Here is a 17,076-nt window from a genome sequence, read left to right as displayed (position 1 = left end):
CCAGACTTTTTATTCAGTGTTATGCAAATGACCTGCAGGTGTCATAAGCTCCTCAGATGCTATGATTATGACCCCTGTGATTAGAATCCTGGGTAGTTATGTCCATGTTATCCAGATAGGTTTAAACCACATGAAACATTCACACAAAATACTGGGTAAGATGTTGGTATGATTTCATAGCAGTGAAAATAACTTGTTGACCGGAGACAAATATGAATTAAAACAAATATTTAAGTCGATGAGATGATGCATCAAAATGGTGGCTTTCTCAATATTATTCACTATTTAAAACTTAATCTTGTTTTCCTCTTAAATATATAAAATTAAATATGGTTCCTGTATTATTTATGCACTCTGACACGAGACACAGATATAATTAAATTCCATGTGCGTCAACAAGAATGATGAGATGTGCAAGTGACACGTGATCTTCATACTAACAGCGACACAGTCATTCCTCCGGGAACATGACACTACTGCTGATAGAGGCTCTCTATGACCTTGTGGTACATCTCCAACACAACAGGGCGACGAAGCTTCATCGTGGGACCTGGAGTGAGACAGTATAATGAGAGATAGTCTTAAAATTGCTTTCATTATTAAAAACATGTTCTTATTAAGCATATAATATTGTTTACTGATTGATTTACCCAGCTCTCCTCCGGAAACAGTGAAGTCTTTTTCTAGAATCGTCCACTTCTGTATGCGTTGGGCATTAGAGGTGGCCGCAGCGTTGACTCTGTTGATTCCCTCTTGAATGGCCTGATGCACGTCTTTGTCTTTTCCCTCAGTGATGTCAGACACCTTGGTTGCTTGGCTGCCCAGCTGTCGGCAAAACTCCACGGCCTCCGAACTCAGCTCCTCTGTTGGCTCCGTAGTCTCTTTATCGCTGCAACACTGGAACACAATTAAACAGGATTAAATTGCTGGATTCATATATATTTCCACATAAAATACTAACTGCAGTCATTTGTAAAAGCAATTATTTTAATTGCTTCTCTTTTACACGCCCTGATTTGTTAGCGATCTCTCCAGGGAGCTCGTCAAGAAGAACATTAAATTAAAAGTACAAGTAAATGTTAATTTAGTTCTGCAAATGGCTTATTTGGAAAGACACGGTTCCATAATGTGACTTTACATAAGATATGGTTAATGTCAAGAATAATGAACAGCAGTTTCCATTATCTGGATAATGACTACTGGCACATTACCTTCAGTGTTAAAAGCATTGACAAGAACTTCCTCTTGTCCCCTATGAGCATGGCATTGCTGATGATCGGTACCTCCTTCTTCACTGCCTCCTCGATGGGAACAGGGGGGACATTCTCCCCTCCAGCTGTGATGATGAGCTCTGAATGGAGAGACAGAGGGAGGACACACTGACATTACATGACTCACAACGAGGAGCCGAATGTTCTGTCCAGAACACCATGCGCTCAGGTGTGGGTGATGCACAGAATGTGGGGTGGTGACATAAGACAAGCAATTTTCTCTCAAGAACCCAATTGTTCTACCTTTTATTCGCCCTGTGATGAACAAGAAACCCTCTTCGTCTATCCTCCCCAGGTCTCCAGAATGGAGCCATCCGTCTTCATCCAAAGCTTCTCTTGTTTTGTCTTCCATGTTGAGGAAACCCATGAAAATGTTACGTCCCCAAAAGCAAATTTCGCCAATGCCCTCGGAGTCTACGTTGGCCATTTTGTAGTGACAACCAGGCACCACCTTACCACAGCTTTGTTAGAGGAAAGAATTCTTTCAGTTATGCTATATTCACAAAATTAAAAAGCACTTAAAGGTCCAGTGGGTAGGATTTAGGGGGATGTATTGACACAGATGGAATGTAAGTATGCCTTGTTTAGTGTATAATGACCTAAAAAATAGAATCTTTGTGTTTTTGTCACCTTAGAGCCGTTTATATTTACATAGGGAGCGGGTCCTTGACTACGGAGGATGCTATGTTGCACCACCATGTCTCTAAGTAGCCATGAACAGACAAACCAAAGACCCAATCTAGCTAGGGTCATTGTCATTTTCATATTGGCTACCATACTTAGCAGCCCCTCCATGATGAGAGTGTCGGAAAACACTGTCTTTTGACCAGTTTAAATCATTAGGTCTGTTTGTTTTGCAGAGAAAGAGACCTCTGTGAATAATCCAGCTCATGCTAAAAACCTCCTGAACGTCTGGAACTGAAATAAGCTGAGCACAAATTAAGTTATCAGAGGAAATAGGTGAGCACACATTAGCAGGTGCTGGGCTAGCAGCCTGTGTGTGATGTGCCAAACAGCATAGGAGAAACACTGATTTGTAACGTGAAACTGCTTTATTCAATGTTGTTACTGGTTTAAATCACCTGGTCTGTTTCTTTTGAGGAGGAAGAGACCTCAGCAGATAATTCAGCTCCTGGTAAAAACCTCCTGAACAATAAACACTGAAGGAATTCTAACCAGGAGACCTTTCAGCTGGTTGCAATCTGCATTCCTCTCCACTAAATCCCCTGAAATTTTACACACTGTTCCACTGAACATCACAAATTGTACTTAAAATTCCTACATGCTTGACTTTTTTTTTATACCTTGGTAGTTTGTAAGCTTTGGGACTTGACATAAAGTGAGGTCCTGTGCTCTCACTCATGCCATATGCCTCATACAACCGGATATTCAGGCCGAGGAAAAACTGCACCGTTTCACTGCCGATAGGTGCGGCTCCAGAGAAGAACTTCTCACAGCAAGACAGGCCCAGCTCAGCCCGAAGCCTCTGCAGCACCAGGCTGTCAGCCAGGGTAAAGAGGAACGGTTTCTCATCATCCCTGGAAAAAAGGAAATATCAATATATTAATCATCTCTCTCTCTCTCTGAAAATGCATTTATGTTTGGTGGGTCATTAAAATCCCTGCGTTATTCACAAAACTCAGATGTCATCAGCACTTACTTTTGCGTACACTTTTGATTGGCATCCAGACTGACTGACATCGCCCATGTCACCAGTTTCTTTTTCACATATCCACACTCACTGATTGCCTGTTTTATCTTCTCCATGATTTTCTCCCACACCCGCGGGACACCCATGTGGGATGTGGGACAAACTTCTCGCAAAGTCGTTATCAGGCTGCCCTACAATAAATGAAGCACACAAAGAGCTTAAACACACAGACTTAACCAGTCAGTTGTCATTTTATATTGACCCCATTATTCGGCTCATCTCTTGCTTCAGTTTAAAGGCCCGAAGTCAGGCCTTTAAAATGAAAAAAAAAAAGGTAATACTAATGTTAAAACCAATGTGTGCGATCTAGGCATTTTAATTACCTTTAAGGCATCTGGCTGTGCAAAGTACACCAGTTCACCCCACTGGATGCCCTTCCATAGATCATAGATCTGAGCAGCGATGTGGCTGAGAGGCAGGTAGCTCACTAGTGACTCCTGTTTAGTGTCGGCCGGCTGCACGTCCCCGGCCTTGCTGGCATAATTGGCGGTCCATGTGATCTGAATATTCATCATAGATTGAGACAAAAGCCTGGTTTATGTTTTATCTGCTTTAATGTATTTAAGTATGATGATTTTAATCTCAGCTTGATGAAAGCAAAAATACTTGCAACTCAACCTGGACTTTAACACCAAAAACTTGTGACTTCACTTGGACTTGAGCCTTTTGACTTGAAAATACTTGATACCCTCACCCAAGGTCAGAAAGTATGTTTAAAAAGGGTGCCAGAGATCAGTTCATTTTCCTTAATTCACATCAAGTCAACGCTTAATTCTCCAGAACCACTTTGTTTGAACAAATCCGATAGCATCACATTAAGTTTGAAGGAGAGAACCATGAAGAACTAACGTTGCATTACTGAGCGCCAGCTGGAAAAAATGATTCCAATATAATGTCGTTCATGCTCAAAAACTATGTGGTGGTCAACAAAAAAACAAAAATTGCAGTATGCAAAACATGTGGGTCAAAAAACTACAGACTAAGATGCAACAACTTCACACTTCACGTAACATTTTAAGTTGCACAAAGAACAGTAAATCAAGGCTGCTATTAAAACAGTTAGGAAGCTAATGCTACGCTAACATTAGCTAAGGAACTTTTTAACATAGCAGCTTTAACAAATAAATGCAAATTTTCAAAAGCGCTTATGATTTTTGTAAACTTAATATTGGCATTCCATTTGTTGTTGAATTTGTTGACTTGTTTATGACTTGAAACTCAAAATTTAGGACTTGTAACTTGACTTGGAACTTGACTCAGGACTTGCCTGTCTCGATCTGGCACTTCTCTGTGACTGTCCCACCTCTGGTTACAACTCATAATCTCATAATAACATCTGACTCTGAATAAGTCTACAAATAAAGAACGGTCACACGAAAGCTTACATTGTCATGACTGAGCATGACTCCTTTCGGCTTGCCGGTGGTGCCAGAGGTGTAGATCAGGACACAGCATTGGTTGGCTCTCTGGCTGCCGATGATGTCATCCAGCTCTTTCTCAGAAACATCCAGACCCAGCTCCATGAACTCCTCCCACTACCCCAAAACAGCAACATACAGCATCACAGCCTGAGTTCATCAGCCACTTTGATCACTTCAGGTTGTGTCGGGAGAACTTACAGAGTAAAGATTGGAGACCGTCTGCAGGGGCTGTCCACTGTACTGCACTATGGCTTTCAAATGGGGCAGTCTGTCACGTATCTAAGGGATCAAGAGGGAGACATTTACCACAGAGGGTTTTGCATGTTGATAAAGACTGTAATTTATTTTTAAAAAACAGTACCTGCAAGATTTTATCCAGTTGCTTTTGGTTTTCCACCACAATAATGTTGGCTTTGGCGTCACTGGCCACATACTGACAAGCTTCTGGTGAGTTTGTGGCATAAATTCCTGTCATTGTCCCCCTGTAGGAAGAATACAGGCCATCATGGAGACATGAGAGAGAGATAAGTTACTGCAACAGGACCAGATGAAATAATAATAAGAGCACAATGACAACTGTGGTATATTCAGGTACAGATAAAGGCTGATTCAGGCCAGTGCTGATGTTGCTATAGGATTCTCACCCTGCCATGATGGCACCGACCGCAGAGAAGAACCATTCTGCTGAATTGAATCCTAGTATTGCCACTCCATGGAATCGCTCTAAACCAAGCTGCACACATTAACAAACTAACAAATCTGCCCTTTGATAGTGCGCAATAGTTGTCATGTACCAGAGACAATACATTCTCTTTTTGTGTAACATACCTTGATAAAGCTCTTTGCTGCTCTCCGGCAGAACTGATAATACTCTAGGAACGTTATCTTTTCCCATTTGTTGTCCTTCTTGCTCGCAAGTGCGTACATGTTACCGTATCTTTCGACCGAGGCTTTGAACATTTGGTGAACTGTGACAGGCTCCTCTGAACATCCTTCTTCTATTCTCAGTCTCACTGAGCCTTTAACATCACTGGTCCAAAGTGAATGAGCTTGAGCGAGAGGTGTGCCAGCAAACTCCTCTTCTGTGTTTTTCTTTCCTGCGACGAACAAGGAAGTTAAAAACAAATCTAGTCCTTCCCACACAGGAATAAAAAGCCATGTCTGCACTCACTCAGCAGACCCATGTGCTCATAACTCACCTACAGAGGCATCTTCTTCACTGTCTGTCTGCACTTGTGCCATAGACTTCTGAACACTGGAAAACACAGAGGAAACATGGGCTCCCAGCAGCTCATACGCACTCCACCTCACATTCTGGCAATTGGGCTGCTGTTTTCATTTCATCACATGGGCCTAATTTTCAGCTGCGCTGTTTACCCGACACAATGTCAGGCTTTCGGCAGAGCTAAAGCCCCCTTGCTTTGTTTGACAGAATATGTTCAATGACAGCTGAAAGGCTGTTCACTCTCAGCCATTAAAACTATTACTTTGATATATAGTTTGACTGATTTAACCAAAGATCACAAAAGAGACCACATTGAATTTTAGCCTCTGTTCCTAATCTATATTCATAGAGTGGTTGCAGAGGGCCATTTTAATACAAAGAGGACAAGAACATTCATTCAACAACTTGGGCAAAAGTGTCAATACTCTAAAGAATACAGAGACACAAAAGTTGTGTTCAGTGACAAAATCTGCTCTGTCATCACACTTCTGATTTTGCATTGTAGTGATTTTGTTTGCTAAATGATGAATCTGGTTTAGTATTCTATCAGCTAGACTGAACTTCTGCTTAAAGGAGAACACCACCTAAATTAGAAATCCCAATTTATTGTAAGAGGAGATTTATTTTCGTGAGGATGTATCCAGTAGATTGTCTTGTTTTCCTTTGTTCATTATTTTGCAGCAACATAATTTAATATTCACTACATTCATTTATTGTTTACATGTTTTGTTTTGCTCCTCACATTACATTTGGGAACTATTTAATACCGTGCACCTTACATGCAGTAAGTAATAAGAGTTATGATGAAGTTTGGCGGAGTGATATATAAGATGTGAGAGGTCATTCTTGTTGTCGATTTTCAGTTGTCCTACGTTCTTTTGGGAAATTAAAGTGGATCAAGTCACTCCAACTTCAGTACCCTCAGCCCTTTGATAGATAAATCAGTAAGTAGTAAGTTTATAGTTAAGACAGGAGGATGAAACCTGCCTTACATTATTGTTTTAATGGTCTATAAGTTCAATTAACATTTGTGAACATGAGCTACTCTCTCTCAAAGCCAGAAACCAGAGAAGTAAATGTTAAACTTGTGATGTCATAGGGGAAAAAGACTGGGGCTGCTCTGCAGACAATGAATGGTAAACTGATTTTGTGAACCCACTGAATATTTTTCTTTTTTTAAAATTTGAGCTTTATCATACTGTAGTGTTCTGAGTCCTGAAACAGAAAATGTACCCATATACTCAGCACATTTCCCCGGGTGCTCTCATTGTCATCTATATCATCTTACCAAGCCATTGTCAGTGGAGCAGCTTTAGATTTTATACCCTATGACATTACAAATTGTGAGTTTTTCACTCCAGAGAGAGTTGTTTATATTAACTATTTTTTTGGACTGTCTTACACTGAAGGAATAACATGTATGAATTATAAAAATGGCTGTAGTTCTCCTTTCGAGGGTATCAGAGTCATCTGATGAGACTATAGCATCTCCTCATCCTCTACATAAAAGAAAAAAGTTGATTTTAGGTTAATCTACTCACCTGTTCTCAAGTTCATAATCTCCCCTCTCATCAGGAAAGTCCATACTCTCAGATGTCCTGGTAGTGTGGCTCCAGGTTATGCAGGATCAAGCCTCTTGATTTGCTCAAAGGAGAAACTGATGTGAAACTGAAAATCTTTTCGTGCTGGACAAGTGCAATTACATGTAAAATAAAAAGATATGAGGTTCACAAGCCTCATGAGGTTGTCAGTGGTTGGGAAACAAATCAGAAAGTCCTCATGTGCACTTCATTGGCACAATTGCTCACGATCATGTTCAGCATTTAAATTAGCTCTGTCTTTTCATATGCAAAACTGTGTGATTATAAGTTTAAATCTGACACAGAAAAGTAAAAAAACAACAACATCATATCAATACTACACTTTCAACGTTGGTCAAGATAATGAGATGTCTGTATGTGGAATTTGAAAATTACAGTAGCCCAAAATTAAAGTTCAGTACTGGTTGATCAGTTAGGTTTATATGTGGCTTTATACAAGCTGTCTTACTTTAAGCCCCTCTGACATCTGCCTGTCTACATGACATAATGACCTTTTTGATATAAACCATAGCCTAGTTTTATACTACTTGTAGTTCATTCCAATTTAACACCATGATAATACCTTTTGATGAGCCACTCAAACTCTGTAGACATATTCTTGAAGTAGGACTTTTATTTTTGTCGTAAAGAAACTTTAGGAGCCACTGACCCTAGTGGAGTGTAGTAAGTAGCTACCATACTAAAGCTTATACTTTGATATTATTTTGTACTTCTACCTTGTTACATTTCAGAGAGAATTAAATAAAATGTGATACTTGTTATTTCACTACATTTATTTGATGGCTTTAGGTACAAGTTACTTTGCAGAGCTACATTATTAATACAAAATACAGTCAACCAATACACTCTGATGTATTATTACAGATTTAAGCTACCCAGCAGTTTAAGTTAAAACAGTGGTTCCCAACTGGTCCAGCCCCGGGGCCAAGATTTCTCCTTAGGGTGCTTTCAGACTGAGAGTTTACTTGCTTTGGTCCGAATCATTTTGTGTGAGTTGGTTCGTGTTCTCACAGCAGCATTTACAAGCAGACCAGATAAAATGTCTTGCAAGAGAAAGCTGCTCTTGATTGGTCAGAATTTCCATGCAGGAAATATAGTAAAACTTCAATTGAAAGCCTAGTCCCAGGTCCCTTTTACTAGCTCGGCGTAGCTACAGATATTGACAAATGAAGGCCTGTCTCAATTAGAAGCCTGGTCTGGTTGCCAAGCAGTTCATTTTAATAGAGGTTCTTTGGATGTATAAAACCGGATTCTTGACTCTCCACTTGAGCTAACATTAGTTAGGTTAAACTTTTCTCAATATGGAGATGCTACACGTTGTTAGCTCAGGTGATTTCACTTTACTGAAACCACGAGCACCAGAGAAGACCGTAGGCTAAGTCATTCAGATTTACCTGCATGACGAAAAAACAAGTGGCGACTTGAAAGTTATCATTAAGTCAGACTATGTGTCCTTTTTTCATAAGAATTAACCCAAGTTATGAATATTGTTTTAACAGTATAAAGTGGTATTGTGTTATCCTCAGGTGCCATGAAACACGTGTCATAACATAACACATAACTGATATGTAGTGTTGTAAGACAATTTGATGGCATTTCCCATCTTTACTGAGAAACAGTTTTATGTAAAAGAAAGTCGCCTGTCCCAAATATATACCTATAAATATATATATTTTTGCATACAGAATTTTTACTTGTATAAATCCTTATTTATGTACCTGCACTGTTAAGTTAAAAATATGAGGACTACACCTTCTTCCACCACTGCTTAGCCCATTACATTTTTGCCATCCCTTCACCAAACCACCATAATGAAGACTTCCAGGATCAACAACTGTTCGTGGAGCTGTCAGCCCCCTCCTCCCCACCTCCTCTCCTCCCTCCTCCCCCTCTCAGGTCTTTTCTAGACTCCGCAGTCCAACGACACATCCGGCCACTCTCTCCTCTCTCAGCTCTCCAGAAAGTTCTCCGCTGTGGAGCGACTATAAGAGCCAGCCATCTTACCCCAGCAGCCTCAGCCTAACTCCAGTCAAAGCTACGACACTGTCACCATCAGGCTTTAAGAGCTACGTAAGTACACTACAGTGTCATTTTAAAGACTATTTAGCTACACGGCTAATAAATGCTAACAGTTTCATTCAAGCTACTGTAAGCTGGTAATATAAGGTTGCCAGGAATTGAGATTTAACTGCACGTGTCAACGTCTCCTCGTGTTACCTATTTAAGCCGCACATAACTGTCACCTAAAATCGACCTGACATTATTTTTAACGTCTGCAGACACAAGTTTAACGGTCGCTCCTGCTAATGTGAACTTTTAATTTAGCAACTGTTAAATGCTAATATGCTGTATTTTATTTCAGGTTGAAGTGTTACCATGGTTCACGAAACCGGCTTCTACGACCTCTTGGGTGTGAGCCCCAAAGCCTCACAGGAGGAACTCAAAAAAGCGTACAGAAAGCTGGCGTTGAAATATCACCCCGACAAGAACCCCAACGAAGGAGAGAGGGTGAGTCGGGCTACATATAGGGAGCTTTACAGTGTCCTTGCAGCCGTTTATGGCTCGGTGGAAATGCCCTGGCTAATTTTAAACCACACGCCTGGTTGAATGGGCACCGGGAACTTTCTGGAAAGGTCTAGAGGCGGCTCCTCTGTCGAGGAAGAGGAAGGGTAGCCCTCATGAAACTGACCTGTGTTGCAGCATGTTGTAATGTAAGGAGGTTGTGAAATTAAAATATAATGCATCACTGTTTATATCTTGGTTATTTAAAGGGCTCATCAGGCTGACTGATTTAGATAGAACTTAAACAGACGCCAGCCATTTGCACATTTAGTGCCATTATCACAAAACATGATAATGTACAACAGATATCTTCATTTTATTTCTAGGTCAGTAAACTTTAAGTCAATGCAAGTCATTACCAGTAGTATATTGACTCCCTCTGCACTTTTAAATCCAGTCTAAAAACACACCTTTTTAAGCTGGCATGATTTAATGGAGACAGACATATGATGACCTGCACTGATGATGACTTTATGATGGTGATTTTATACCTAATTTTTATAGTACGATTTTTTTTGTCTAGTCATTTTATTATCTTTTATTGTATATTACAGAAATTACAGACACTGTTTTGTAAGGTATCCTTGAGTGCTCTGAAAGGCAGCTATAAATAAAATGCATTATTATTATCATTATTACCACTTACCAGAGAGAAATGTTGATCAATTTCTTTTCAATGAAAGCTTTAAAGCTACACTTGGTAACTTGTGTGAAAATAACTTCGTGTCATATTTGCTGAAGCTGCCACTGTTCTGACATAAGTGTATGTGACAGTCTCTGAAATTTTTTTTGTCCCTCCTCCCTTTCTACTGCTTGTGATGGCATTTGCTAAAATTGACTGCACACCAAAACAACCATATCAGAGCTGAGGAGTCTCTTACGCAGTGTTATTGTCACAAAATATGATAATGTACAACAGATACCTTAATTTTATTTCTAGGTCAGGAAACATAAAATCTATGTAAGCCATTACCAGTAGAATATTGTCTCCCTGTCCACTTTTAAGTCCCAACTGAAAGCACATCTTTTCAAGCTAGAATATTCAGTCTGATTTAATGGATTTTTATTCTATATTACAGAATTGTTTGATTTTATGATCTATGGATACATTGCTGCTTGTTTAAAAAACTGTCTTGTAAAGCAGTGGTTCCTAACTGGTCCAGCCACGGGGTCCAGATTTCTCCCGAGTCATTAGTTCAAGGTCCACACAGTTTAATATATTCAGTGTCATACTTGTGTTTCGCAGTGTCTCAAGCTAGTTTGTTGTCTCTGTTAAGTAGCTGTTCATTATTCACTCACTCTACAGCAGGTAGTGTACTGTAATTAAAAATAAAGTGTGCTTTGTACAATGTTGATAGGTGTGCAAGTCACTTGCGGCCCATTCAGCAAGAACCGTGACCCATCAGTGGGGAACCACTGTTGTAATGTGTCCTTGAGTGCTTTGAAAGGCAGCTATAAATAAAATGCATCATTATTATTATTGTTAATATCATTACTACCATTTACTAGAGAGAATGGTTCATTGGTTTCTTTTTAAATGAACACTTTAAAGCCACAGTTAGTAACTTCTATGAAAATAATTTAATGTCATATTTGCTGAAACTGTCACTATGTTCTGAAATACGCATGAGACAATCTTTGAATGTCCCTCCTCCCTTTGTACTGCTTGTGATGGCATTTGCTAAAATTAACTGCACACCAAAAACAACCAAATCTGAGCAGAGGTGTCTCTGACGCAGCTGTGAGTCATGCTTGTGAATTGCAGTCAAACTAGGCTGATCACATGTGAATCAATATGTTGTAACTGCATTTACTTTTGGTCACCTCAGATGTTTTCAGGAACATATTTTAGTGTATCATTAAGGTGTAAAATGACAGTTTGTGTCTTGGCCGCTCTGTTGAAAATAGCCGTCCAAAGTACCAAGCACTGCCCCACTGGCCAGACCCAACGTTTTCATTTCTCAGCTGAACAGTACACTAAAATACATCTCTGAAAATATTTGAGGTAAGAAATATGCAATGCAGTAACAGAGTCTTGATTCATATTTGATCAGCACTGCCTAGTCTGACCACAGTTCCCAAACTATGATTGACACCTGCGTTAGTGACCATTAGGCTATCTGTCTGTCTCATTTAGTGTTGTGTGAATAAATGGCGCCTTTCTAGTCATCTGACCATTCAAAGCGCTTTTTACACTGTGAGTCACATTCACCTATTCACACACTGGTGGTCAAGGCTACTATACAAGGTGCCACCTGCTACTCAGTTATAACACACTCACACACAGATGGGAACAGCTATCGGGAGCAATTTAGGGTTCAGTATCTTGCTCGAGGATACTTCGACATGCAGACTGGAGGAGCCGGGGATCTTCCAATTAGTGGACAACCCACTCTACCTCTTAGCCACAGCTATCCCTACAGTGACAGTTTCAGCCAATACGAAAAGCTGTTGTTGTTTTTTTTTTCTTGTTTTTTTTATTTTTTATTTTATAAAAGTTACTAACTAAAGCTGTAAATGCAATCCTGTTTTTCAAAACTTAAATGTTTTTTCGTTTTTATTGCCACAGTTCAAGTTGATATCCCAAGCGTACGAGGTGCTATCAAACCCAGAGAAGAGAGAGTTGTATGACCAAGGAGGAGAGCAAGCAATCAAAGAGGGAGGCATGGGTGGAGGAACGTCTCCAATGGACTTGTTCAACATGTTCTTTGGAGGTGGAGGAAGGATGCAGAGAGAGAGAAGAGGTAAGATTTATGCTAGTGATCTAGCAGCAGGCTTTATTTATACACCGTTAACCTGCATAACTGTTTAACTTGCTATATTTGCTTTTCCTTCAGGGAAGAATGTCATCCATCAGCTGGGTGTTACACTGGAGGAGATGTACAACGGCAGCACCAGGAAGCTCGGGCTTCAAAAGAATGTCATTTGTGAAAAATGTGAAGGTAGGTAGTGTTTCCTTTTATTTATTTATTTATTTATTTATTTATTTTTAATCTTAATCCTGTACACAGTGAAGGTTTGGTTGTTTAGTAACTGATATTATCCTTTTTATTACAGGTTATGGTGGCAAGAAAGGTACTTTGGAGAAGTGCTCAAATTGCAAAGGAAGAGGAGTACAAGTTAAAGTGCAACAGATAGGGCCAGGCATGATTCAGCAGATCCAGAGCATGTGTTCAGACTGCCAGGGACAGGGTGAGAAATTTAACTCCAAGGACCGATGCAAGAACTGTAATGGACGCAAAGTAGAACGCAAGAAGAAAATTCTTGAAGTCCACATTGACAAAGGTACGTTATTCCCCCCCAGCTTGAGTTACTCATTGAAGTAAAATGAAGTTAGTTGTGTTGAGGTGTTTTGCAGCGCAGACTAAACTGATGATACATGTCTTGTGCAGGTATGAGAGACGGTCAGAAGATTACATTCAACGGAGAAGGCGACCAGGAGCCTGGACTGGAGCCTGGGGATGTAATCATTGTACTGGATCAGCAGGAGCACTCCGTGTTCCAGAGAAAAGACGACGATTTGATGATGAAGATGAACATCAAACTTGCAGAGGCTCTGTGTGGTTTCAAGAAAACCATCCGCACATTAGACGACAGAATGCTCATCATCAACTCACACCCAGGTAACTTCAGGTAGCTTCTTTCCACTGCTGCTTTCTGGTCGACAGTGTTTTGAATTCAGATTTCATGAACATCTGTCTTTTTTTTTATCAACAGGTGAAGTTATCAAGCACAATGACATAAAATGTGTTCAGAATGAAGGCATGCCAGTTTTCAGGGATCCTTATGAAAAGGGACAGCTTATGATTCATTTCCAGGTAAGGTACACTGAGCACAAAATGTTTCACCTGTGTGACACAACTCTGGATTTATGAGACTCTTATGTTGTAGAGAAAACAATTCAGCTAATTGTAATTCATTCTGTAGGTGGAATTTCCAGAGAAATACTGGCTTCCAGAGCATCTCATGTACCAGCTGGAAAGACTTCTTCCTCCGAGGGAAGATGTGATGATTACTGATGACATGGAGGAGGTGCAGCTCTGTGAGGTGGATGTGCGGGAACAGCAGAAAAGCTCCACCAGGGAAGTCTATGAGGAAGACGATGATAGTCCAAGAGGGGGAGTGCAATGTCAGACACAGTGATCATAGTCTGTGATAAAACTGTTGTAGAGCATGTAGGTTTTGTTATCTCGGATTTGTGTGTGTGAACATGCCTTTGCCAAAGCCAGTTTCTTTGTGTGTATGACTCTTTGGACACAAATATGCAAGTTGAATACTCATTTCACGTTTAATTTGTGCTGTCAAAACTGTAATTTGGTGTCACTGTCTTACGTGTTCTCTATTTATGATCCGTATCTTTTATATCCATGTTTGTTTCCTAAAAAATCTATGACACATATGTTTTCTTTTCAGAAGCTGAAAGGACTATTTGTATGCTTTCTGTGAAGGTAATTTCAGTCATGACAAAACATTTTTGGTTATTTCCCAATAAAAGTCCCGGAATGCTTCAACTTTTATAACAGACTCCTTTATTGTCTCAGTGAGATTTTACAATTATCATCTTGAATATTAAAAGTTTTGCTAGTTTATAAATTTCATCATAAAAGCTGAACAGCTGTACAGTGGCAGAACCTGCCATTTGTAAATGCACAACTACATTGTAATCAATGGAAAAAAAGGGATTTGTTTTAACAGCATGGCTTAGTTACAGACATGACTAAGTGTGTCATCCCTCTAATGTTGCTTCCTCCTGAAAGAGCAACCTGTAAAGCAAAAATAGATGAGTTAGATGGCCTTCTATTTACAACAGCTAAATGTGGTTTATTCATAGCACTGGAAATAGTCAGGGTTCCCACGGTCATTAAAAGATATCTCACTCCTGCCTTCACCAGGTCAGACAGCACTACTGCTTTGTGTCTACTGTATGTGTAACACAGACATTTAATTCCATGTTCAATGCTATATTTTTGTTACAACTCCTGTCTGAGGACAAAGCGCTCTGGAGTAAGAGCCTCATTGGGTCCTATGATTGCCATACAGGCCTACCAGTTTTAAACTACTTAAAGTTATGGAAATTGGGTAAAATATGGTGTAAAAGTTATGGGAAAATTTTAAAAGTTCACTGATAAAAATGTGTGGGAACCCTGAATAATTGAACTTTAGTGGATGTCTTACCCTCTGTCAGTCTGGCTTTTCCTCCTCTTGACTGGCACAACACAGTTGAGCATCCAACACAGAGAACCACTGTCTGTGCATGACTGAACACTGTGGTGATCTTGTAGCAGCCTGCAAAGGAACAAAATTAAACTGTAAACAAACAATAGGCCCAGTATATATTGTTGTAAAGGCTTTCAACTTAAAAAAAAAAAAAAAAAGACAGGACAGGAAAACAAATTGCATGAAAACAATGATTTTACTGCATGTATCACACGTTCAGTAGAACTTCAGTGTACCATATGGACATACCTGGGCACTTCACGTCCATGAAGTAGGAGTTAGGGCTCTGAACAAGCCTTTTCTTTTTATGTTGTCTTCTCTCATGTTCGATGGAAGGGTTGAGGAGGTCTCTAGCCAGCTGGAGTGAAGGATGCAAACCAGAGATGACATTTAATTTGATTCAGTTTTAGCAGACCTGAGCCCAGGACAGTTAAATGTAATGCTTTTTAAGACCCGTTCAAGACAACTTTTAACCAAATTTAAGACAGATTTTTGGACAAATCATGTTTCGCTTATTTAAGCATCACAGGTAAGCATTGCAGGCAAGTAGTATATATGTGGTCTTGTGCAGAGATATGCATTAGGTAGGAATATGGTTATTAGAGTGAGTTAAGTCAATCTACATTTTGCTAACAGGTAAGTGCATGAAGTTAAATGAGAGTATAGATTTTTAAAAGTCTGTAAAAATAGAAATATGTACTATTACATAGAAAGGGAAGGAACTAAAAAATGGATAAATGCAATTAGGTAAAATATTTGTAGTAGTTATGACCTCACAAACTCACAGACTTTAAAGGCCTTATTGTTGTAACACTGAATTTAAGACATTTAAAAAGGACCTGTAGACACCCCGTGAGCCAGGTTTAGCAAAGTAAGTTATTGTAACAGCGGTCAAACTAATTAAAGTGTACTATCTTACCATTATTCATAAATGCTTAAACAAATTAATAAACAAAAACACGGTATTTGTTATGAATTTTAATCTGCACACACGGCAAATAAGTACAGATGTTAGCTAGCTAATTACTTAACGTAGTGGCAAAACAATTGACTTTGGGCCAACACGTAAGTAAGCAGTAGTTTTTCTCTCTAAGTAATGTTAATATTAGTTAAATTGGATTTAAGTTTGTGTGCTCCATCTGGTTGGAGATGGGCCTTGTGTAAAAGAAAACACAGGCACAGACTGTTTCTTGGCTCAAAACTATTCCGCTATCTACAGTTGGTTACGCTTCAGCAAATAGTCGGCGCCCTGGCCAGGCAGGGCTAACGGGCTATGTTAGCTAACTTGCACTCCATGTGGTGCTGCTGCTACAAATCACCAACACAACTTTGAGGTTTCAGACAGCGAACACAACCGGTGGAAACTCAAAAGTAAGAAGCACCGACAGTTGACAACACTGTGTATTAACTCAAACAAAAGAAATGACCGTAAAAAACAGTGTAACTTACAGGCATTTTCACTGTGTTAGGCTCGCTTTGCTGCGCATACGTAGGGCTGGTTGGACAGAAGCAGGAGCTGTGTAGTTCCAGGAACTGTGGTTGCCAGATCTGCGGTATCAGCGAATATTATGAGCAGGGTATCTTAAAAACCTTGGGAACGGACTTTAGTGAAACTTTGTGAAAAGTTAGGTCATTAAAACATAGATAGTCTTGGTGAGGATACAACTACAGTATTGTATTTATATTTATTTATTTTTTAATTTTCTCATGAAGTGAAAAATCTGGCACGTGAGTCCCATGTTTGTACTGGTGTCTTCTGATCATTGCTGGAGGTACACACAGATAGATCATTCATAACTTCAGTTATATGGTAAATTGTAATTACGTCATTAATTAGATTTATTTATTTAATAAAAGCACAACATACAAACAAGCAGACAGACAGAAAGAAAGTAGTATTTACAAATAATAATAAAAAAAAAACATTATGAAAGCAATTGTCAGTGTGATTTACACATTTGAAAAGAAGTGGAAGTGTAAACTTATTAACTCCCACCACTTGTCCATAAGTCTTGAAGTGAAATGGACAGCTTCCATATAAATAAAGCTATACCTAAGACTTTTCTAA

At 39.5% G+C, this 17,076-nt stretch overlaps 3 protein-coding genes across 3 annotated transcripts; 1 reads left to right on the top strand and 2 right to left on the bottom strand.

Moving 5' to 3' along the window:
• Positions 1–118: 118 nt before the first annotated feature.
• On the bottom strand, positions 119–7,650 carry acsbg1 (acyl-CoA synthetase bubblegum family member 1). The gene is made up of 14 exons (XM_050073951.1): positions 7,170–7,650; positions 5,603–5,658; positions 5,232–5,500; positions 5,048–5,136; positions 4,765–4,885; positions 4,602–4,682; positions 4,368–4,517; positions 3,306–3,482; positions 2,932–3,113; positions 2,576–2,809; positions 1,515–1,732; positions 1,212–1,351; positions 651–897; positions 119–550 (listed from the first exon to the last, which is right to left on the bottom strand). Exons 1-14 carry the CDS (start codon positions 7,211–7,213, stop codon positions 474–476), a joined length of 2,085 nt encoding a protein of 694 aa, XP_049929908.1. The 5' UTR covers positions 7,214–7,650; the 3' UTR covers positions 119–473.
• Positions 7,651–9,153: 1,503 nt separating this feature from the next.
• dnaja (DnaJ heat shock protein family (Hsp40) member A) lies at positions 9,154–14,311 on the top strand. Its single transcript, XM_050073534.1, has 8 exons — positions 9,154–9,299; positions 9,592–9,737; positions 12,361–12,535; positions 12,629–12,733; positions 12,849–13,076; positions 13,184–13,414; positions 13,509–13,609; positions 13,719–14,311. The coding sequence occupies exons 2-8, from the start codon at positions 9,606–9,608 to the stop codon at positions 13,932–13,934; spliced, it is 1,188 nt and encodes a 395-aa protein (XP_049929491.1). The 5' UTR covers positions 9,154–9,299; positions 9,592–9,605; the 3' UTR covers positions 13,935–14,311.
• Positions 14,304–16,616, bottom strand: rps27l (ribosomal protein S27 like). Its single transcript, XM_050073535.1, has 4 exons — positions 16,458–16,616; positions 15,258–15,366; positions 14,967–15,077; positions 14,304–14,554 (listed from the first exon to the last, which is right to left on the bottom strand). The coding sequence occupies exons 1-4, from the start codon at positions 16,461–16,463 to the stop codon at positions 14,526–14,528; spliced, it is 255 nt and encodes an 84-aa protein (XP_049929492.1). The 5' UTR covers positions 16,464–16,616; the 3' UTR covers positions 14,304–14,525.
• Between the last annotated feature and the right edge of the window lie 460 nt (positions 16,617–17,076).

The sequence above is a fragment of the Epinephelus moara genome, chromosome 20, assembly GCF_006386435.1.
Source record: "Epinephelus moara isolate mb chromosome 20, YSFRI_EMoa_1.0, whole genome shotgun sequence".
NCBI lineage: Eukaryota > Metazoa > Chordata > Actinopteri > Perciformes > Serranidae > Epinephelus > Epinephelus moara.
This window is presented reverse-complemented; position numbering and strand designations above follow the sequence as displayed.

Coding starts and splice junctions, on each gene's coding strand:
- acsbg1 (XM_050073951.1), bottom strand. CDS start 7,213: ATGGACTTTCCTGATGAGAGGGGAGATTATGAACTTGAGAACAG. Junction 5,137..5,231: donor CAGCAAAGAGCTTTATCAAG/GTATGTTACACA, acceptor TAATGTGTGCAG/CTTGGTTTAGAGCGATTCCA. Junction 4,886..5,047: donor GTCGGTGCCATCATGGCAGG/GTGAGAATCCTA, acceptor TTCTTCCTACAG/GGGGACAATGACAGGAATTT.
- dnaja (XM_050073534.1), top strand. CDS start 9,606: ATGGTTCACGAAACCGGCTTCTACGACCTCTTGGGTGTGAGCCCCAAA. Junction 9,738..12,360: donor ACCCCAACGAAGGAGAGAGG/GTGAGTCGGGCT, acceptor TTATTGCCACAG/TTCAAGTTGATATCCCAAGC. Junction 13,415..13,508: donor CATCATCAACTCACACCCAG/GTAACTTCAGGT, acceptor TTTTATCAACAG/GTGAAGTTATCAAGCACAAT.
- rps27l (XM_050073535.1), bottom strand. Junction 15,078..15,257: donor CATGGACGTGAAGTGCCCAG/GTATGTCCATAT, acceptor GTTCCTTTGCAG/GCTGCTACAAGATCACCACA. Junction 14,555..14,966: donor AAAAGCCAGACTGACAGAGG/GTAAGACATCCA, acceptor TTTGCTTTACAG/GTTGCTCTTTCAGGAGGAAG.